The sequence below is a fragment of the Pelodiscus sinensis genome, chromosome 1 (genome assembly GCF_052426305.1).
Source record: "Pelodiscus sinensis isolate ZL-2025 chromosome 1, ASM5242630v1, whole genome shotgun sequence".
NCBI lineage: Eukaryota > Metazoa > Chordata > Testudines > Trionychidae > Pelodiscus > Pelodiscus sinensis.
Window position 1 is genome coordinate 81,515,570 of NC_143052.1, and position 22,992 is coordinate 81,538,561.

Sequence of the window (22,992 nt, forward strand, 5' to 3'; positions counted from 1 at the left end):
TCTATTAGAAAGATCTAATTTTATTATCATTCCTTTTACAGATTAGAAAACAAAAGTAACATTTCAACAAGCATCTGTCCATCATAATTTATACAGAATTAGGTGATGCATGGTATCATTTTCTTGACCACAATTTTTGTCACCACCCAATTGCAGAGTTTAGGAATTGCAGTGCATACTGGACTAAACTCTTTCACAATGTAAGGCACGACTACATGATCACAATTAGTAAACACAACACTGAAAGAAGGACTTAAAAAATCAAATTGATGAAAAAAATTCATGCAAAGTCTATCTACACATACAATAAGCTTTGTATTATGCCCATTATGAGTGTATGATCCAGTTTAAAAGAAGTGCAGTGTTCCGTAGGTAAAATTGCATCCATAAGGCAAGCATAATACTTCATCTCTAACTAGTGGGTTAGAAACATAAAGCTTTTTTTCAATTCTATTTTATCGACTTACACAGAAAATTAGTCAATTTTATGCCCAATATTCACATCTGCAACTATAATAAACTGATAATTAAAATTCAGAAAAGAGGCAAACAAGGCAATGTAATTCGTAGCACGCGTCCATTACAGAAATTCATTCATCAAGTTCATGTTGAGAGTATTGGGGGGAAAAGGCTAATGTAAGAGTGGATTAATTAGTGGATAATGCTGTGACAAAGCTCCCTATACAATCCTTGTAGCCCAACAGACCCTAACTAGGAAAGTTTGTGGTAGTGATTTATTTCCTCTCAAACAACTAAAGTTTGTAGGATTAAAACTACAGAAATTAAAAAGAACAGACTCTACAATAATTAGAAACAAGTTGACACTTTTAAACATATACAAAAAGACTAACTTTTTTTTTGGTGACAGACACTTGCAAATTTGGCAGTCTGTATAAATGTTACATTACACTACAGTGAGGAAACCCTATTAAACTGGACTACTTAGTTGAATTACACACTGAGAGGTAGTTTAAATAAAATCTTATATATGGCATTGAGTGGTGGGCTGGGGTTTTTTTATTCTATTTTATTTTCTTACAAAAGTGACAAATCCTATACAAGCAGCATTTTGGACACATTTCTATAAAAAGTTCCGGTGTTCACTAACTCCATGAGAGTTTTAGAATATCCCTTTGGTGCCAGGAGTTGGGATTTAACAAGGTGATACAACAAAGGACTTTGCAATAGAGCCAACAGCAGGAGCCCTGGTCCAGCCAGCACTGGCCTGTTGACACAATCAATGAATATATTCTCCACAAGCCACTCTCTTCCTCTCTTTCTCCCTCCGAAAAGGCATTCAAAAAAGACTTGGGACTTTTTAATTGAAGAGGAAACTTCAACAAATATTTTGCTTCTAAAGCAACACTGTTCTGAGAGGGTTAATATCAGAGACTTTTCCCATTGAATATCTTCAAATGGATTCTATGTAATCCCTTCAAAAGATACTCATGAACCTGCTGTATGATGAATGCATAGTATAATATGGATTGCTGTGCACAAAGGCAGAAATGGTTAATGTTAACTAGTAGTAAGTTTCTTTTTTAATGTTAATGTAAGTTGTGTGTTATATGTTCTCTCTCTAAACATGCAAATTGCTTTATTTGGAGAGCCTGGGAGAAAACTGACAAATAAAGGTACATGTTTCTCTAGAAGAATTTTAATTTTCTGTTATTACTATCTCTGAAACACAAACCATTTAGTGACTTCTTATGTAACTGTGTTTATATGTGTTAGTTTCAAACTTACCCTATAACCTAAGGTGAGTACAAGAGCTACTACTTAGTGAATGAAAACTGATACGCATGATTTTTTTAAATATGTAAAATTCACATATTTTAAATCTTAAGAGACAGCTTTATAAGCACAGCAGTGCTTCTTAAAATACATGTCAATTCCTTTCTTGTGTGTGTCCTTGAGTTATGCTCCCCTAGGGTTCAGAGAAATCATGAGCACAACTCCCTTTAACAACAAAGGGGAGTTACTTATATAATTCAGTGAGCAATCTAGCTAAGAACACCCCCCTCCCCCCACGGACTGATTACTACATCTATGCATTCAAAACTGCCAGACAATAAATGGAATATTATATTCAGTTAGGCTAGAAAGAAAAAAGTGCATAGTGCAAGTGACAGTGCTATTTCCTACTCCTCCAGAGGTTCCAATGAATTATTTCACCAGTTCTCAACTTCTTCCAATCTTAGTGTCATTACAGAGCTTTCACTCGTCGTCACTCTATACAACGTTTATTTTCCTTCTGGTCTTAAGCATTTCACTATCTCCAGGTATGTGTCATAAATTTCAAATGCTCAAAGAAGCATTTATTCCCACATTTCATTTAAGTTACGCTCACAAACTAGAAAGTACTCTAGTTTCTTGGGAGTCCCTACTGCTCTCTACAGAATATTCTGCTTTAGGGGTCACTTCTTTTGTGGCAAGCCACAGTTGGGCAAATGGCAATCAATTGTTTCTGACAATAATTTGCAAAGGCTAATTCACATTTTTGTTCCCAAAAATCTTTTCCTTCTTCACTAAGAAAAGATTTTTCCAGTGAGATTATCTCAATATCGAAGTCATTCAAAAAGTGACAAAATTATTCCCCCTAATGAGCACCTGGTATTCCAGGATCCATTACAACCGGGTTAGTCTTCATCTTCCAAGAATGGGGGGGAGAGGAGGACTCTTAAAAAACACACACACACACACACAACACACACACACACACACACACACACACACACACACACACACACACACACACACACACACACACACACACACACACACACCCCTACCTCTCTCTCTTTAGCTTCACATACCAGTACCAGCAGGTGGAGCCAGTCAAAAACCTGACTGCCTCTCTTTCTAACTCCTTAGCATCTCAAATATGCTCATGGAAGCAGCTGCTTCCTCCAGAACTTTTTATCTCCACGTTGGAGCTTTCTCCATTATAATCTTCTCTCTCTCTCTCTCTCTCTCTCTCTCCTTGGCACCCCTTAGTAGAGTGAGAATTTTGGACAATAGGTATCTGCAGTAACAGAAAACAGGGCAATGTAGCAGCTAAGATCAAAGGAGTTCCTGCTCATTACCCAGCTACACAATACTGTACTGCCTTCCACCCTGTAGAGCAATGCAACATGCAGCGTTAGGTGTTTGGGGCAGAAATGCTGAAACAGGATCTCCAACCAGTGGTCTAAGGCTACTCAGAATTTCAGGCCAAGATGAAATATACCAGGAAGGACCTGACTCCAAAAGCGGAACTGTGGCAGGCAAGCCTTAAGATATATGGGGCAGGAATTCACCAGCAGGATCTGGTATTTGAAAGCAACAAGTTAGAATCCTTGGACATTTTTCTGTTCTGAACTATGTTGTCAAGGCACATCTCCACCCAGTACATCAGACAGCAAGGAAAATGCCATAGGGCAGGGCCTCCCAACTCTTTCAGACTGCTTAGCCCCAGTTGTTCCAGAAAAAGCCCTAGCCAGTTCATGTTGTGCTTGGCATTCAATTGGCCATGTGGAATTTCCTGCACAGGTCAGAGAATGTATCATTCAAGTAATTCTGCTGTACGCCTAGCTGGACTTTGGTGCATTTCGTTAGCTATCAATAAGTTTTAAACAGACATGTTGTCTTTGTCTGACAGGAGTTCTGGACAAGAAGTCTTTTTCTTGGTTTTCTGTCTTTAATACTCTTCTTATGGTGGGGGAGGAAAGAAGAAAAGCAAACACGCAAACAAAAAATCCACCCTCACATAAGAGCTAGATATCTTTTGAGGTAATTTACTTGCTGTTTTATGTTTTCTTCCCCTTTGCAGAGATTGATTTTGCTGCTGGCTGCTTCCCAGTACTGGATCATGGAGCACCAGATGGTCATGAGGGAGGAAAGTAAAATCCCTTACCTACCCACAACTTTTTCTTATCTGAAGTAAGCACCTGGTGCTCCATGAGACACCATTAAACTTAATTCCCATTAAATATCAATTGGAAGGGAAATATCTCAACCCTTTCCCTTTAACCCAGCATTTCTACAGAGAGAGGGGGAAATTTTGGAGGTCCTTGGGATCTTGCTGGGCTTTAAATCTTCATTTCCATTTTTCTATAACACACATGAATTAATAGTTAAAAGTAAACTACCCTGTTTGGAGATGGCTAATCTTTCATAATGTTTATTCATTGAAACACACAGTCTTTTTACCTTGGGCAGCTAGCGGGTGAATTAGACAATGAATTACTGGAATAGCTCCACCTGCTGGCATTATTTTGAGAAGCTGAAGGTGTGAGGGGATATTTTTTAAAAAGCCTCTGTCTGGAAGATGAGGCACAATAACCCAGTTGTAATAGATCATGGAGAAGCAGGAGCCCACTTCAGAAAAGGAGAAATCACAGCTAAGTACATTTTACTTTTTGCCTACACAATAAAGAGAGGTATGTATATGCATAATTTTTAAAAATTCCTCCAGCACAAGCAAAGAGAAGAAACTGGGACAGTAACAGTCTAAAATTGTATCCTCACCTCTTACTTAAGCCTGACTGTTTTGTCCATAAACAAATCAGGAGCAGTTTCAACCACAATTCTGAGCAGGTCATGAAACTACTGTACCAAGAAAGGCTCAGCATTAAGAACAACACAAGCACCAAAGGTTCAAGAGAAGCAGTGGAAAGACCAAGTCTGTTAGGGAGAGAATGATCCCAACCTCTTCCAGGTCATGTGGGGAAATCATATAAAATGCTAGAATCTCAGAATATAGGTCATTAGTAGGAAACCTAGCATAGGACAGTTTGGTGTTCTTCAAAGATCAACCAAGGACTTTTAAAGGCTTCTACTGTTATTACGGAAAGAAAAAGAATAGAACAGAGGATATTTTTTATATGTGCACAGATAGGAAAATCTGTAGTTATATTCTGTTCAACAAATCTATACATTGATAAGGGAGAGCTTTATGCAACATTCCTAGAACAGAAGCCAAACTTGAAGTCCTGATACAAATGCTAGTACCGTATAGTACCTGTAAAGATACTCCAATATCCAAATGTAGTTGGGCAATGATTTAGGCACTGATATTGCAATAAGCTCTTTGTGGCAAGACCACAGTGCCCATACAGAGCCCCATGTAGGTCAACAGGGTTCCATGCGGGTACAGGTGTCTGACCCCACTGCAGGATTGGAGCCTTAGAGAGAAAAATTCAAGAGCAAGAGAGGCGAAAAACAACTCATAAAGAAATGATTGGGGGATTTAAAAGGATGTTAGTTATGCAATCAAATGCAATAATTAAAATGGAATTACACCACTTAAGCAGCAAAATTTGATACATAAAATCCTTGCAAATGTTTGCAACTTACTCTTTGAAAGAAACAAAAACTGCAGTATAACATACATGTTTCTTTTGAACAAAAAAATTCAAGATTAAAAAAATACATTGTTACTTCTCTGTTTAAACTTTATTTACAAATAAATGGGTGTTCCTAATTTAGACATAAAAGCTCTTTCCTGGGTAAATGGCAATAAGCTGAGAATGATCTGAGCCCCTCTCACAAAAAAATACAATAGTTTTACTTAGTATCAATAAAACATTTTAAAATATACTAAATTTTGCAAGTGTTACAATCATTGTTCAAACTGAATAGTAGTCTGAGTGCTGTACGAAGTGCATCAACAGAAATTCTAATTCTAGCGTAACGTTTAAGTGCCATTTGAGATAACCAGTTATCCTTGTAAGTCATTAAAACAAGTATCACAGACACGGACAGGCTTCTTAGAAGAAGGAGTTAAGGCATTCTTTGCGGAGCACTCAGCGCAAAAGATATTTCCACAGTGTCTACAGTGATGCTGTCAAAGATGAAAACAACAAATATGGAATTGTCAGTTACAGTATAGTGAGCAATGTACATTACAAGAAATTATTACAGAAGATAGCCAATCAATCACATTTAACACTAGGATCTAAGTGGCACTTTAGGTTTATGTACAACTCAATTTCTAAAGGGCATACGGGTACAATTTTCAGAAGTGTCTAAGTGATTTAGGAGACTTTCAAGGATTCGTAGGCTCCTAAGTTACTTTTAATGGGACTTAAAGTTACTTGAAAGTTTTACCTCTCAAGCTTGTTTAGGTCCATGATATACATGTTTCATGGACTTAATGAAACCCCTTCAAATAGCTGAAACCACTCTATAATTCAATACAATTAGTAGTTGTGACAGACAGATTATATACTATAATATACTGAACAAATCTCACAGAATTAAGATAAGCTTCACTGAGTTTGGTTAAACCATGCTGAACTAGGTTAACACCCAAGGGGACACTAGTAAAAAGCAATTGTGGATGTGTTGTTGTGACCTGGTATGCACTTTGTGTAGTAGGGAGGGGGGATACTAATGAACTTTCTCTATTATCCAGCCTTTGAAGCCACTCTCCTGGGCAAAATGCACATATTAGCTCAAACTGGATTCTCCACAGATCAACAAAAATATTTTTGGAGAAAAGCCTAGGTTTTCATTTGTCTGGGGGCCTTCTGCCAACTGACAGGACCTCTGTGTACAGAGGGCCCCAATCCTTGGAAAGACGTTGCCCACTGAGACCTGTTAAAACAGTATGCTTGTTCTGTGCTGAAACTCTGATGAACTTGTAAGCACAGTAAGAGATGGAATATTAAATAACTTCATTTGCCAGAGCCCGTGTCAGAGCTGGGATGAATTCTGGCACGCTGATTAGCTTGCATGTAGGTCCTTTTATTGTTTTTTATATGTTTTCTTTGTAATGTTTTTTACCTTAAGAATAAAACGAATTTGTTTACAAAGAACTGTGTGGTAACTTATATTTGTAGCAATTACAGTTATCTGTCTCTGAAAAGAAAGCAAGCTGGTTTCCTAAAGCATCTGTCTGTGCTGGGATTGACACAGTGAAAGCAGGGAACTGTCCAGAGTAGAAATGCCCTGGACAGAAAAAAGAGAGACTTGTGGCTCCACCCAAGAAAACCAACATCTGGAGAGCTGGCAACGAAGAGTAGGTGTCCTTGCTAAACCAGTGAGCAGAAATACAGGTGCAATTTCCCTGAACTGTGACTCAGGAAACACCAAATGACTGCAAATAGTCAGAGGGGAAGTCATACAGGATTACACTGACAAAGCTATGTATGTATCTTGTATTTCTAAATCTAATCAGTGCTTAAAAAGTATCAAAATATCAGACCACTCATGTGAGATAGAATTACTGATTTCAACAGAATTACATTCATTTACATCAGGCCTGAATTTAAATCTACAGAAATAAGTCATGCTGATGTAAGTGCCTTGATATTGATAATACCTGTGTTCAAACAAGGGTTTGTACCTCTTCAACTATATCTAGTTCTACACAGATATAGATAAAGCCTGTGTACAAAGCCTTGAGCAGTTATAATTTTGGAAACAGTACATACCATCTCTGATGATGAGCTGTACTGAGGTTGAGGAGTATGTTTTAAAGATGCTCTTAAACTTTGCTTCAACTCCAGAACAGTTCAAAAAGAAAACAATGTCTAAATAATCCCTACAAAGGCACACTTACCCTTCTTACTGTCACGGAGAAACCTTTCCCACAGGCCATACAGTTCTGTACCTCATTGTCTTCTGCCCACTTCCTGTTTAGGGCTTGTGTATGTTTAATCTAGACGAATAAAACAAATCCAGACTGTTTTTAAATGCAAGTACACTTCTTATTAATGTCCTTTGATACATCACTTATGTTGTATGCATCAGAATAAAGCAGTGAGAATTAGTCACGGTGAGTCATCAATTCTAATACCAGCTCAGTTATTTTTTTAAAAAGGACTTTTCAAAGTCCAAACTGTGGGCTGAATTCAGAACTTACATGAAGATCCTTTGATATCAACTGCATCCTGGGATACAATGGGCATCATTTTAACCCATCTGAAGCAACAATACACTATTCAAGTCAAAATAGTTTTTGCCACTCCATATTGGTACTAGAAAATTTACCTGGCATGGCTCGGGTCCTTAAGTCAAATAAGTTTTTTCTTCATTTAAATCATTGTGCTGGGGTGGAGCTGGGGATGAGGGGTTCAGTATGCAGGCTGCCCCAGGGAGAGAGCATAACCCCAGCCGTCTCTTACCGCTGCAGCTTGGACCCAGGTGAGAAATGCCTGTCCATGGCTGCTGCAACTGCAGCGGGCACAGCCAGGGGATGGGTGAATGTTCCCCGGCTGGGGGACAGACAGACACATAGACAAATAGACACAAAACAGACAAACTCTCTGAAATATATAGTAGATAGTGGTCCCATTTCTCCACTCCTGCTGCCTGCTGGCCCAGTGAGGTTACAGCTGTCCTGGTCCCCATCTCTGGCCTCTTTCTGTCCCCCTGTGGTCATTCTGCAGTATAACTGTCCCTCCTACAAGACCCCTCCACTTCCATGTATGAGAAACAATCAAATTCCAGGCACATCCCATTGTCCTGGCACAACCAAACCCTGAACTTGCTCTAAGTTATGATAAGAGGAAGCTGAATAGCAAATTTGGTGGTTCTAGCTTTTCCCATTTGGGAGGAGTTCTTGAACAAATGGACTCACAGATGGATGGACAGACACACATTTCTAAAATAAACATTAAGATTGACATGCTTAGTCACGCAATGTAATTTATACCTGTAGTGACTGGTTTTCTCGGCCTAGCTCCTGCATTGCTGCAGTTGTGTTATCCAGCTTCTTTTTCAGTTCCAGGAGTTTGGCTTGAAGCTTTTCAATTTCTCCCTCACTTTTAATACACCTGAAGATGGACAACAAACAGTAAATTAAACATATACAAAGCAATTCCTATGCTATTTGGCAAAATGTCACCACTGAAAGGTTTAGCCATGTATCCATAACAAACATATCACTGTGATTAACCATTGTATTTTTTTCTGGAAAATTGACATATTATTTAAACAATTAAGCTAAGATCACAGCTGAGCCTAACTCTCAGAGCGAGTACCTACTGGGGGTCTGTGGGGCACATGTTTCAGAGGGGGTTCAGGACTGAATGCGCTCCCCCAGCTAAGGTGTGCTGCTGGGCACAAGTGCAGAACAGGACAGTCTCATTAAGCTGAAGCAGCAGTTACAGCAAAGCAAACCGAAAGGAGATGAGAGGAAGAAAATGAAGGTTACTTGCCTGTAACCAAGGTTCTTTGAGATGGACTGTGCATATTTACCCGCTTGGGATGTGCACCAACCGGTGCTATTGAACAGTGCAGCTTTCTACCAGCAGTCTCAGTTTATTGGGTCATATAGTCTTTTGCATTTATGAGATGGCACTTGCCAGACTTCATCACTGTCCTCTTCAAGGTTGGTTAATATGGATCCCTTTCAAAGAAGTAAGTTTGGGTATCACTGCTGTCGCAGCCATATAGGAATTTCCTGTCTGAGTTCTGTCTGATCTTCTTTACAACCTTCAATATTAAAAGGAATGGTGGGAAAGCATGCATCCAATACCTATCCCAACTGGGGAGGAAAGAGTTTGGATCTACTGCTGCCCTCAAACAAAACAAACAGCATTTGGCATTGAACTTTGTGACAAAGAGTTCTATGTTTGCAGTAAAAAGGCCAAAGGGAAGAACCCTTGTACTGGAAATGGTTCTGCCCTAATGTGAAACACAAGTACTTCCTGTGTGATGTTCTTATCAAAATATGAAAGGAAGAAATTGGCGGGGAGGGGAGGAGAGTCAAATGCAGCAAACCAAGGAAAGGGACACAATAATGGAACCCAGAGTTAACATTCCGAAGTGAAACCTTCAAACATACCTGATTAGCTTCCTCAGATTCAGGACTAGGCAAAGACTTCCATACCTCTTTGGATAAGAAAATAGTTAGAGTTTACTGAAATAAGGAAATAATGGGAGTTTACTGAAATTTACCAAAACCTCTTCTATCAGTCCCTCCCTCAATAAAAAGATGATTTCTGATCTTAACACCAACTAGTAAGAGGGGTCCTTAAATAGAAAAGGAGTGGGAGGTTGGTTCAGAGGAACAGTCTCAAACTGGGTGGCCCTTTAGGATGTCCAAAACCCACTTGTCCATAGTGAACTTCTGCCACTCACAGTCAAGTTGGCATAAACAGTCTCCAAATAATAGGGGGAGTTAATCCAAAGATGGTTTGCTTCTCTCTAATCTCAAGTAAAACTGAAGGTCTATCTTTCAGAAATAGTGGAGGGTGAATTTTTTGTCTCAGCTAGGGATGTGAAAGTTTAACTGGTTAGCTATGACTGGATCCATAGTAGCAATAAAGGTGAGATAGTCTTTCTAAGTGAACTTATATGCATTTTGGGATGAAGTAATAGCATCGCAGAAGATCCATGTAGCGAGGAATCCACTGTGTACTTTCTTTGAGAGGGGAAAGATTTGTGTTGGGTCCTTATCCAAATCTCTTTCCTCTGCTGAAGAAGCATGAAATGGACCTGAAAAATGCAGTTCCTTCTGCAAGTACCTAAGTGAAAATTATCACTGTGCAAATACAAAAAGGGATCTATTTCTTGGTCTCTGATCTGTCTCACACCTGCATGTTTGCAATCTGAAACCTCTGGTGAGTTCCCTGAACAGAAGTCAGTGCAAGACTCAGAAAGGTGCTTAAAATGGAATATGTATTGTCTAAGACCATTTCTGTTACCATGTTCGTTTTTTGGAAGTAGGTCCAAAGCTTTTGTTGCTGACCGGTCAGTCTTCAATTTTGTATGCTGAAAGTAGCTCACATCCATCTGTGAGGGCAGTTGGAAAGAACTTAGGCAGTAATTACTTCCCTGCCTCCTTTTATAGCCCCAACCTCAGAATATGCTCAAACACTGATGGGAGGTGCACAAAAGGGCACATGAACGCTTAGACCAGGCATTGGTAGTATAATTTTGCATCATTCAACGACACTGGTTGGTGCCTATCCCAAGAATTGCAGTATGCAGAGGACATTCAAAGGAGAACTTGGTTTATAGGGGTCACTCCCTAGTTATGGTTTAATGCCCAGGTGCAATATTTAGGTGCAACAGCCTGATTTCAAAAGGTTTTAATTTCTGTGTTTGTAACACTGCTGTAGAAAACTGGCTCAGATGAGTTTAGAAGAGCACAATAAGGAGTTTCTTTCATCTGACAAGTGGGTTCTTTCTGCATGCAGACCTCAGGATGTCCTCCAATCCTACAAGCACATTGCTCTTCAGTTTAACAATACCAGGATGGATCTGCAGAGGCTCCAAAAGAGCTTAATTAAGGACTTTCAGGGAATGGACACAAGTCTGTTAAGGTCAGTGTGGGTTGGGGCCCTGGTGAGCATCTTGTGTCTCATGAAGAGGCAACTTGGGACTCACCTGCTAAGATTTCCAGGAGGTGGGCACTCCATCACAAAGCCCATAAGGTGTGGAGGCTCTTGGTTGGTTGGTTGATAGTTTGAACAGCCTACTAAGACTTGCTGGAAATAAGGAAGGGAGCCTTCACTCTCTGGAAACCCCTACCTGGAGCACTGGGGTCAGTACAATACATACAAAATGTACATAAAGCACTAGGAAGACAAACACTATTTTTCAAATTTTAATTTATCCTCTTCTTAATACGCTACAGAAAGCACACTCCCACACCACACTCACTGACTCACCTCTCCAACAATGCTCTCCTCTCATCCTGATTATTTTGTACGGTTGCTTCTAACACTGCAATCTCCCCACGCAAATCATCTGTCTGTTTCTCTAGCTCACTGACTCTCCTTTGACTGCTCTGCCACTCTTTCTTCATTGTAGCCAGGTTTTCATTCAGAGCTGTGATCTGCATGGTGAGCTTGGCCTCCACCTCTTCATATTTTTTGTTTTCTTCTTCTTTAGCTTTTATCTCGGTGTGCTAAGAGAAAAGGAAACATTGAACAATGAGCTTTCAAACAGCTCTGAGATAGACTATGCTGAGCATACTATGTGAACAGACTGGTATATTGTCAATTCTAACATCAAAATTAAAATGATGATAATGCTTATCTCTGCTACATCTGCAGAACCTTTTTAGGCAGTTTTTCAAGCATGTCTTTTCAAAGAGTCACTTTTTTTTTAATGGAACAATGCTCCTTATAAGTAAAAGAAAACTAGATTCTGCCCTTCTGGTATTGTTCAACTGAGGCAGGTTTTTGGAAATATTTACAAGCCATTGATTGAAAATGTAAATGTTATGAGATTAAAATTAAAATGCTCTTTGAAAGGATCCAGAGACATGTGCTAAACACACACAACCTACGTGCTCACCAATTTAGTTTCAATCTCAACACATTCCTTCTTCAGTTCGTCCTCCTTTTTCTTCAGCTGATCTTTGATAATTTGCTGATTCTTCTTCTCCTGTTCAAGAGCTAAATTCATGTTATCTACTTTGCCCTGAAGCTCTAGCTTTTGTTGTATCAACAGCTGCTTGGCGTCCTTTAGATTTGTCACCTCCTGTTAAAATGCAAGTTTAAACTATCACATAGGGTCTAAAATTAAAATGGTAAAACTTATCTGCAAACTAACTTCAGACCAACAATAACTATTCCCTGGGACTGGAGGGCAAATGCCTTTATTGCATAAAATATCAACAGACCAAGACTATATAAAATTTTATTTTTTTAAACTTCCTTTCCTAGGTTACAAATTACATTTTAGATTACCACAAACTGAAAAAAAAATATTTTCCACTAAAATAGTGGAAAGTAATAGGTTTGTAATTCCACTTTTAAGTCAGATTTTAATCAATTTTGCTGTTCGGTTTTCTGTATTAGGTAAGTGTTACGAGATGTAAGTTACAAACTCTGTAGTGGCAAGGAGGGGATTTTTATTTATGTGTTTATTTATTTATTTATTTATTTGTTTGTTTGTTAAATCCATTGGAAACAATTACTTCATAGGCATACAGGTCTTAAGTTTGTAAATACAGGTCTTTATACGGGTCTGAAGTTTGTAAATATTTATCTACCTGATGTACAGGAAATAGCTTTAAAAATAGAATAGCTTAATTTAGCAGGAATCATTCTTCCTTAAATCCACAGCTCAGTATGCTTTATAATTCTGAAGAATAAGGGGCTCTAGTTTTCCATAGGACACATTCCATTGAAATACAATTCAAAAATCATGAGGATACAGCCTTATTTTTTGTCCTTTCAAACCCTTGCATGGATGAAATAGCCATACTTGATTTCGTAAGTGGGGATCATTTTGGTTTCAGTCTGACTGCAACCAACCACTGAGAACAAGAGATAAATATTAAGCTGACATCCCAGTTTCTGTGTGTTTTAAAATTCTCTGCAGCTCTGTAAATTCCTTCTTTTTTTTAGGATAGACATTTCAGGAAGAGTGTGACAGTTATAGTTAGTGTTCCCCAAAACACAAAGCATTGCACATTGAATTCTCTAGAAATAACCATCGTTTTTAGACGTTGGATTACAAAAGAACATCTGAAAGCTATGGGTTGTTTGGGGTTTTTTTGTTGTTGTTGGAGGGTTTTTTTGGCATTTCCCAGGAGCTTATATCCAGGCTACTTTAAAATTAATTCATTTTTATTAGATTGCAAGCTTTCTGTGGGATGGAGAGGCCAGCAGAAGCAAATACATTACTGATAATAAATATAATATGTAATAAAATGTAGAAAATTTACTTAGGCTGTCTTTTAGAAGTGTTAGACATCAGAAGAGACAGGAAAGAGCTACAGATGCAAATTTTATGAGCACCTATAATTCAAAGACTTTTAAAAAATAATTCTATTCAAAATTCCACCCTCTAATTTTCTTTTTCTTTTCTCTTTTTTTAAGGAGCAATCCTTAAAAGGATTTCTAAAATTTACTCTTGCCTCAAGAGTGATATTTAAAGAAGCTTCAACAACATTGGTTTAGCTAACATTGGTTTGGTATTTTCATGTTGTAAATAAATTACATGCACTTCAGAGTGACAAATAGGTACATTTTTAGTGAATGCACAGATATTTTTTTTAAGTAGGGGTATTGATTTTAAAAAGCAAAGTTCAGGTTGGACACAATTCACAAACAGCTTAAATCCCCTTCAACATCTTCACACTTTACATGGCTTTCCCTATCAGTGAGCACATGCACATTAATAAAATTAAGATGTTGGTTTTGCTTTGATTTTTTTCTTTTCTGGGGGACTAAAAGAGGCTGTTTAATTGCCTTGCTTCTCAGAATTTGGGGGCACATTGTGAGAACTTTTCTTCTTGTCCACTTTTTATTAAAACATTGGGAGAAAGTCTGGATAGTTAATTGCTTAGAGTTTTCTATATACAAAGTCAGGAGTACAGAATCTGAAGTCAGGAGACTTGGATCACAACCAGTTGACCCAGTCTTGTTGTGTCATCTTGGAGAATTACTTCGGCCTAATCCACAAAGGGACTTGGATTGCAAATCCTAACTTACTTTTTAGGGATCTTGCCATCTCAGTGGAATCTACAAACCCTTGGTCAAGTGCCTAGGTTTCCTACAGAATGCATGGGGGGAGAGAGGCACCTAAGAATGGGATCCACAGAAGTTAGTATGCTAGGTAAAGAGCTGCCTAAAGTAGCCAATGGGAGATGCTGAGGAGAAAGGTGGATCCTAACCAGGGAATGAGGCACCTCCAGTCAGGGCTGGAAAAAGGCACCTATTTCTGCTTGTGACCCACATCCAGGATCCCCTACTAGGAATCAGGTTCTTAAGCGGTTTCTAGCAAAAGTGGTGACGACACACATCTAATTCCACATAAGATAACCAAGGAGCAGAGAGGAGTAGAGAGACCTTCCTTATAATATGCAGCCCAGTGGCTAGAGTACTAAAAGTACAGTACACCCCAGTTCAATTCCCCCTCTGGTTGATATGGAAAGGGAGGTTGAATTTGGGTCTCCTGCATTTCAGGAGAGTGACTCCATTGCCCAGTGGCTACAGAATTCTTGCTCTGTGGCCCAAAGCACATTTTATTATTTATACACAGTAGAACAGCTTCAATAAGACTTATTTGACCCACATTAGAATCACCCATATAGCTCAGTGCACTGAGAACCCCATCCAGACTGGTCATCACAAGACAGGTAGAAACATCTATCTTAACCTGGTTTGAGGATCCCATTGGAGCTGATCCATGATAACAGGTGCCTAGCAGTCTAGACTGAGGTATTATGTGCATACTCAGTGGCACAAACTTAGACATATACAGAATTTTTACAGCAAAACTTTAAGCACCTCTAGAGCTAGGTAGGAGGTGACCTAGGATACGTCTAAACTACATGGCTCCGTCGACGGAGCCATGTAGATTTGTTGTTTTCGCAAAGGCAAATGAAGCCGCAATTTAAATGATCGCGGCTTCATTTACATTTACATGGCTGCCGTGCTGAGCCGACAAACAGCTGATCAGCTGTTTGTCGGCTCAGCGCGCTAGTCTGGACGCTCCCCTGCCGACATCAAAGCCCTTTGTCGGCAGCCCCGGTAAACCTCATCCCACGAGGAATAACGGGGCTGCCAACAAAGGGCTTTGATGTAGGCAGGGGAGCACCCAGACTAGCGCGCTGAGCCATGTAAATGTAAATGAAGCCGCGATCATTTAAATTGCGGCTTCATTTGCCTTTGCCTATGTGTCTAATCTACATGCCTCTGACGACAGAGGCATGTAGTCTAGACACAGCCCAAGGGTTCTGAAGATCTCAGTGGTGCCTAAAATTTGGACTTGAGTGCCTAAAGTGGGAGTTAGTCTCCTAAGTACTTCTTTTGGATATGGGCTTCAACGGAGTTCATCCATATGTAAAGAGGAAATAGTAATACCCACCATTGCAAAGAAATTTAAGAGCCATTGACTGACCGTGTTATATTCAAATATATTCTTATTCCTATCTGTAGTTCCAATTGGTGTCTCGACATACCTTCTCAAATTCTTGCTTGCGGGTCTTAAGCTCTTCACTCAATTTATTACTGTCTTTCTCCAGCCTATTCTTTATTTCCTGGAGCTCTGTTGATTTAGCTTTTTCATTAGCCAAGTCTTTTTCTTTCAAAACCTTGGGGGGAAAAAAATCAAAGGAAAAATGGGATCTCATCCAGACTTACAGTTAGCAAAAACCTCTTGACTACAAAGACTGCTGATGGGAAAATGATTGTATCAGATCTCCATCCACAATTATTTCATTTGATCCTAGAGAAAAACCTATCATTTAGTTTAATATTTAAAATCAATAATCAGGGGTTTTTTTTCTTTTCACCTTAATTTTGTTCAGTGCGTGGGTCCCTATATATAATTAACTTATGCTGAACATGTTTTAATTTATTCTGTCATTTCAACTATTTGTTTAAAATCTTTTAGGTAACAGTGGCCCAATAAACTGCTGGAAGTGAAGATACAAATTGCATCAGCACAATAAACTGAGATGTATTGGCACATTTCTAAACACATATAAATTAGAACATAGGAAAAAGAGAAAGGTAAAGGGCAAAGTAAATTACCTTGTCTTTCTGGATTTCCTGTAACATTCTGATCTGCTCTTTTAACTGCTGTTCTTTCTTTGACACATCCTGCTCCAGGGTAGACTTTACTGTCTTAAGTTCTTGGATTGACTGATTAAGGTTACCAATTTGATTTCTGCTTGAAACTAATTCCTCCTGAGCCAGAGCAAGTTTCTCCTCTGTGGACTAATAAAAAAAAACCAGCTCTGAAAATCATCTGACAAAAGCCATTGCAATATCAGAGTTCTACAGTAGCCACAATAACTGAAACACTTGCTATGCCTCTGTAAGAAATCAGCTTTTAGTGCATAGTACTTTATTTTAAAATTTCAGTAGAACATAGTTAGCAGTCTGAAAGAAAAATGTTTCCAATAATGTTTCCAGCAATGGGTGCTGGAGTTTACGCATTAAAACGCATCAGGAAACAAAGAAGGAAATTATACAGTAAAAAATTAGTAAAAAACAAATAAACTTATTCAGATACTTACCCATGAGTACAAACAGTTGTACACATGAGAAATAGGTAAAGTGGCAGAGTGAGATTTTTCTGAAGCATTAAGTGCTAGCTTAACTCTGTTCCTGTTGAATTTTCACATAAACTTTAAATGGGAACAGAGTTAAACCAATCCTGAGTAGTTTTGAAAATCCCACCTATCTTGTAGCAATAAGAAATGGTAAAAGTCCCAAACATTGTATGGGTTCTCACTTTCCCTCATATATCTAACTTGTCTTCTTAGAAAGTAAGTCCTCTACATCTTCTTGATGGGACCGTGCCTGTAACACTGTGAGAGCAATAGTAAAACACAGTAATTGGAACAATGAGGTGACTGTTATGTTGCAGTTAACAGAGACTGAGCAATTATGAGAAAAGCAAACTGAATTCGCTCTCAGAGGACGGCAAATGAGAAGCAGAAGTAAAAATTTCAACACATGGTCATGGACAAAAGAGGTTGCAATTCATTTCCAAAAGGTATTTTGACGAAAGTGAACTAAGCAAGAGCAAAGGAAGAGACAATTATGTTGGGATTTAAGCACAGGGGGATAGTACCTTATAAAAAGGCATATTATCTTTACAAAACTTAAACAATAAGCATATATCAAGCCATATTCAAAGACAAGTAAAAAGGAAAAGCACCTCAGTCATTAAAGCCTACTTCAGTATCTGGTAACAAATAAAACAGAAAAGAGTAGAGTTATGTAAATATGTCCCAAGATATTTTAAGTGGACACATGCAAGGAAAGCCAGGTGCCACTGATATCAATAAGAATTTTGCCCTTTGGTTCTTGCACAGACCTTTATGAGGTGGAAGACTGCCAGAACTTACCAACTATGACATTTTAATAGTGAATGAAAAACTGCCCAGCTGAAATCAATGGGAGTTTTGACCGCTACAATTCCACCCATTATTTTTAACAGGCTAGTTTTACAGTATCCTATCCTAACTAGTATCTGTTTCAACCATAGTAAATATTGTTTAAGAGAACAAATAATCACGTCAATGTTTGACATGCTGTTTGTGTGATTGTCTTTCGGAATGACTAAGCAATACCCTCCGTTACTGGATGGAGTGTCAGACCAGCTTAAGTATTAATGTCCACACAGACATCTTACATCCTATCTTGCTAGTACCTAGAATGCTGCTACACACGCATGAATACTTAAGAGATAAGCTCCTTCATTTTCCATATAAAACAATTTTTAACTAAAAAAATCTCAGGTCTTACGAAAAAGTATTATTCATTTTTTCTCAATTTTCACCCAACTTTTGTATCAAATATATAAAAAATAATTTATTCTATTAATCATCACTATTACATAAGTGGTTGCAAATCTTCAACAAGAAGTAGAGCTGTGTATTAGGCTAGAAGATATATACAACAAACAGGCACATTTATAAGCCCTGAAGCGCATGCACGTCTGAACGTACTGCTGACTCTCATGCCCACCATGAACTTATGTCAAGATGTTAGCAAACACTGGTTTATACATCTGCTGCACCAAAATGGGATGAAAATGAAAATCTGTATCAGAATACATTTCAGAACACAAAACAGCAAAAATTAAAAAAAAAAAACAAAAACAAGAGAAAAGGATAAAGCTGAGTGTCTGCATTATAAATTGTGTGGCCCAATTAAATGTAAACACTTAAAGACTAATAGTTCTAAGTCTACAACAGTGAACTGTTTATGGAAATTAAACATTTTATTTTCAGATTAGAGGTGTATTGTTTTCTTAAAATCAGACGTAGCCTTGTGTTTTTAGTTGTTTTAGTTTTGCAGCAGGCCAGATTGAATTTGTTCATCAAACCATTAATCTGCTGAATAATTTTTTCCCTGTCCTTGTGCCCACCAACTTAAGCCTTGATATTTTCCCAGAAAATTACTAATAGTTTTCCCACCAATTTTCACCCATTTTTGTTGTTTAATAAACACTGATAAATTCCTAGAAAAAATTAAATAAAGACCAAAAATGAAGGCCCCTATTCACAGGTTAATGCTAGTTTAATTTTAAATTCTTGAATAAGGAAAAAAGAAAGTAAATGTGTTAGGACAAATGATGAATTCAATAGAATATTCATCAGAATGTTTTTAAACAAGGGATGCAACAAGGAAAGGACTCAGCTGACGCTAGAAAATATTTTGAGGACATTATATGTACCAGATGACAGTGGCTTAGTGCACAATTTTTCCCATTCTGTCCCTTTTATTACATGTGTAGTGAGGGAGCGGAGGGCAGGGAAGAGGATTCTAGCAAATACACAAAGAGGAAAGGTCCAGTTAAAAAAAACACCACCAGGAAGACTATGCTATGAAGCAAGATAAATTCTCCAAATACATCTTATTCCTAATCTATGAATGAGATCAGGACTACAAAAGAAAAGCATCCAGGCCAAGACTGAGGTGCATTAGGCAGATCTCATATGCTATTTGTTTAATTCAATCCAGTCCAGGGCTAACAGTTCCTCATTTTCATGAGCACTACACATTCATTTACAGAAAAGGTAATTTTTAGTAAAAAAGGCATTTTTGTAAACACCACAAAATCCCCCCCAATATACATACATTAAAAGAGAATATAATTTATTTGAACTTGTTGGCTCAAATATATCCATCCACTGTTCATCCCCACCATCAGTACAGTCAAAGAATTGCAAGAGATCAACAAACTTTTTTTAGAGAAGGAACATATCCTTTCAATAACTTTAACTTCAGCCAAAGTAAATTGATTTGGAGTCATTTTGAGGGAGGGAGGGAGGCACAAGGCAATTTTTAAACTGAGAGAGAAAGAGAGAGAGAGAGAGAGAGTGCGCACGCGCGTATTTTATATATAAACACACAGAGACATTTTTCATTTCAATCTACATTCATGAAAATTTGACTTTAAAAACATTATTTATTATGTGCGTCTGTCCCACTATCCACTCCTTCCAATTGCATCAAATCTTTTCACCTTGGCTGAATGTTCCTTATTAAAATAAAGGTTTTGATGTTAACCAGCCCTTCATTTTCTTAACAGTATTGATAGGTGGAGGAGGAATTGGGCTCACCAGAGCAGTTGTCTGATCTACGGCTGGCTTTCATGGGACACACACCTAAGTATCTTAGGCTACAAGATTTCCCTGGAATGCCAATTATCTGCTTTTCATCACAGTGCAGCTTCCATAGCAGACTGATTCCTTTAACTTAATTTAACAATGATATTCCATCCTCACGCCAGGAGATGGTGCTATTAGTACAGCTAAACTCATGCCTTCCTATCTTACTCAGCCTATTACATGCCACCTCAGTTCATATAATCCACCTGGCTTGAGGCAGTCTATCTTCATATCTGAAACCTTGGCCTCCCAGAGGTCTGTGTGTGCCAAGTTGTGTTAATTCATTTAGCCACTCCACAGATATTTTTATTTAGCTAAACTGAAGGCTAGCAGTGAAGGTATCACACACAGACCTAATCAAGTTTATTTAAACTTCTCTTTAACAAACTGATTTTGACACCATGTGGACTCATCAATGCTTTGCAATGACTATGCTTTTTCTGTTAAAAGACCTGAAGTAACAAGAAAAACATTCAAGATCATTTAGTTTGTATGTGTCAAAGGATTTGTGTTGTACAAAACCAGTCCAGATGTTTCAACACACTATGAGGTTCTTCATTGCTGCAATGAGGACAAACCAAAACCCTGGATCTGAACCTTCATTCAAACTTTGGATGCAGATGCAATCCAAATTTTGTGATTCTGGAGTCTTGTGGTACAGACTGCAGAGGGTTTGGGTGGTGACCTGGGGCAGAGGAATGGGATGCAGAGTCTGGGAGGAGGTATGGGTGCAGGATAGGATTTTGGCCTGTGGGAGGGGTATAGGAGAGGGTTCAGGGTCTGGGAAGGAGTAGTGATCTGGGGCAAGGGAGGGCAGAGGGTTTGGATGGTGCCCTGTGGAAGAGAGTTGGAATGCAGGAGAGGCAGGGGTGCCAGAGGCAGGCTTTGACTGGGAGGCATTTACCTAAGCGTCTCTCAGCCAGCAGCCCTGCAGCACCCTAAGGCAGGCTGGGCTGCAACCGGCTGCAGCCCCAGACTGCTTAAAACTTCAGTCTCCTCCCTCCATGTGGCTCTCAGCTCTGGGGGGGGAGAGGAGGGAAGGGAAAGGCTGGTGCTGTCCTTGTCTCCCAGGCCAATCTCTCAGTTCCTATTGGCTGACTGTTTCTGGACAATAGGAGCTGAGAGATTGGGCTGGGCGGGGGAGATCACACAAAGCCTCTCCCTCCCTCCAGAGCAGAGAATGGCAGCCCTACACTTAAAACAGCGACTGCTGTGTGCCTGAGGGTCCCAGGAGGGTGGTCTGTGGGCAGGCTTGGCTTGGCAGGCCGATTCTGGCCCACAAGAGGTATCTTGCCTCCCTGGTTGTAACTATACACTCTCATATGAAAGTCATGAAAATAACTACCTTCCTCATTAACCCTAAAATCTGAAAATCAGGTTGCAGCTTTTCCCCCTTCTGTCATGTCACAAATTTGATAAATCATTCAAAACATTTTCAAAGAGATCCTAAATCTGCATATAGCCATGTACAAGAGTAGTCCCATGATGTCGATAAGACTACTCACAACAAGTAATATTGTTTCACATCCTTTTGCACATAAAGCTAATGGTGCACTGATTACCTGGTGCTGTTCTCAGAATGACAGAAAAATGAGAAATTTTAAACCTCCAAAATTAATCTCTGATAGCTTTTCTTTATGGAAGGCGTTTGCAATTTCAAGAGAAATCACAAGGCCTGAAAGGGGAAAATGGCAAATGAACAAAAAGAAGCAGAAATATTGCCCAAACTGAAGCGAAAATCCATGGGGATAGCAGAGAACTGGCCTTTGCACCTACAATTCTGGTGGGAACCTGCTTTGCTGATCACAGGCACCAGGATCATCCTTAAGATTTATGGGGCCCTGTGCAACCTCCCTCAACATGATTTGTTCCCGCCCCAGGCTTGTCTCCTCCCCAGTCATTGCCTGGCAAAGTCTAGTAGGAAGGGGGTTAAGTGGTTACTTGGCTCCACAGCTCACTTGGAGTCTGAGTCTCTCCAGAAATTAGGTAGCCTGGCACAGGCACTGTGAGGCCAGGAGGGAGGAAAGGTGATGGTGATAAGGTAACACACTTATCCCCCAATATTTGCACGGTCGTGTTGCCCTAATCTGTGGCACCACTGGGACAGCAGATCAGAGCAGGATGTCCTGGTGGCAGCCGCATTTGTATAGGGACAGCCCTGACAATCACAAAGGAACCAAATTAAAATACTGTACACAGATACCAAAGTATTAGCACTTGGTCTCAGAATGAGCAGCATCCCCTATTAGTGCCTCACTGAGGAGTTAGGTATAGCTCGAGAATGCCAGGGGGTTATCAGGAAGGCGAAAGCGCAAATGGAATTGCGACTGACTAAGGATGTGAAGGATAACAAGAAAGGTTTCTACAGGCATGTTAACAAGAAGAAGTGGATCAGAGAGAGTGTGCAGCCTCTAATGGATGAAGGAGGTAACCTAGTGAAAGATGATGTGGGGAAAGCTGAAGTACTCAATGCTTTCTTTGCCTCTGTATTCACGGACAAGGTCAGCTCCTGGACTTCTGCGCTAAGTGACGGAAGATGGGATGAAGATGGACAGCCTGTGGTGGGTAAAGAACAGGTTAGGAACTATTTAGAAAAGCTAAACGTACATAAATCCATGGGTTCGGATTTAGTGCACCTGAGGGTACTGAGGGAATTGGCAAATGTCATTGAGGAGCCTTTGGCTATTATCTTTGAAAAGTCGTGGAGCTCGGGAGAAATCCCAGATGATTGGAAAAAGGCAAATGTAGTGCCCATCTTCAAAAAAGGGAAGAAGGATGATCCAGGGAACTATAGGCCGGTCAATCTTACCTCGGTTCCTGGAAAAATAATGGAAGGGATCCTTAAGGAATCTATTTTAAGGCACTTGGATGAGAGGAAAGTGATTAGGAATTGTCAGCATGGATTCACAAAGGGAAAGTCGTGCCTATCCAATCGGATTAGCTTCTATGATGAGGTAACTGGCTCG

At 39.3% G+C, this 22,992-nt stretch overlaps 1 protein-coding gene across 3 annotated transcripts in view; it reads right to left on the reverse strand.

Moving 5' to 3' along the window:
* The window catches only part of EEA1 (early endosome antigen 1), a 121,082-nt gene continuing 98,090 nt past the window's right edge, over positions 1-22,992 (reverse strand). For 2 of the 3 annotated variants that reach the window (XM_075933133.2, XM_075933141.2), the window contains 7 exons: positions 16,431-16,616; positions 15,857-15,988; positions 12,238-12,423; positions 11,607-11,845; positions 8,642-8,762; positions 7,547-7,645; positions 1-5,824 (listed from right to left, as the gene is read on the reverse strand). In XM_075933133.2, the coding sequence (XP_075789248.2) occupies positions 5,702-5,824; positions 7,547-7,645; positions 8,642-8,762; positions 11,607-11,845; positions 12,238-12,423; positions 15,857-15,988; positions 16,431-16,616 (1,086 nt within the window). In that variant the 3' untranslated portion in view covers positions 1-5,701. Of the gene's footprint in view, positions 5,825-7,546; positions 7,646-8,641; positions 8,763-9,146; positions 9,424-11,606; positions 11,846-12,237; positions 12,424-15,856; positions 15,989-16,430; positions 16,617-22,992 lie in introns of those variants that run through there. The other variant, XR_016350202.1, reaches the window with a different exon arrangement.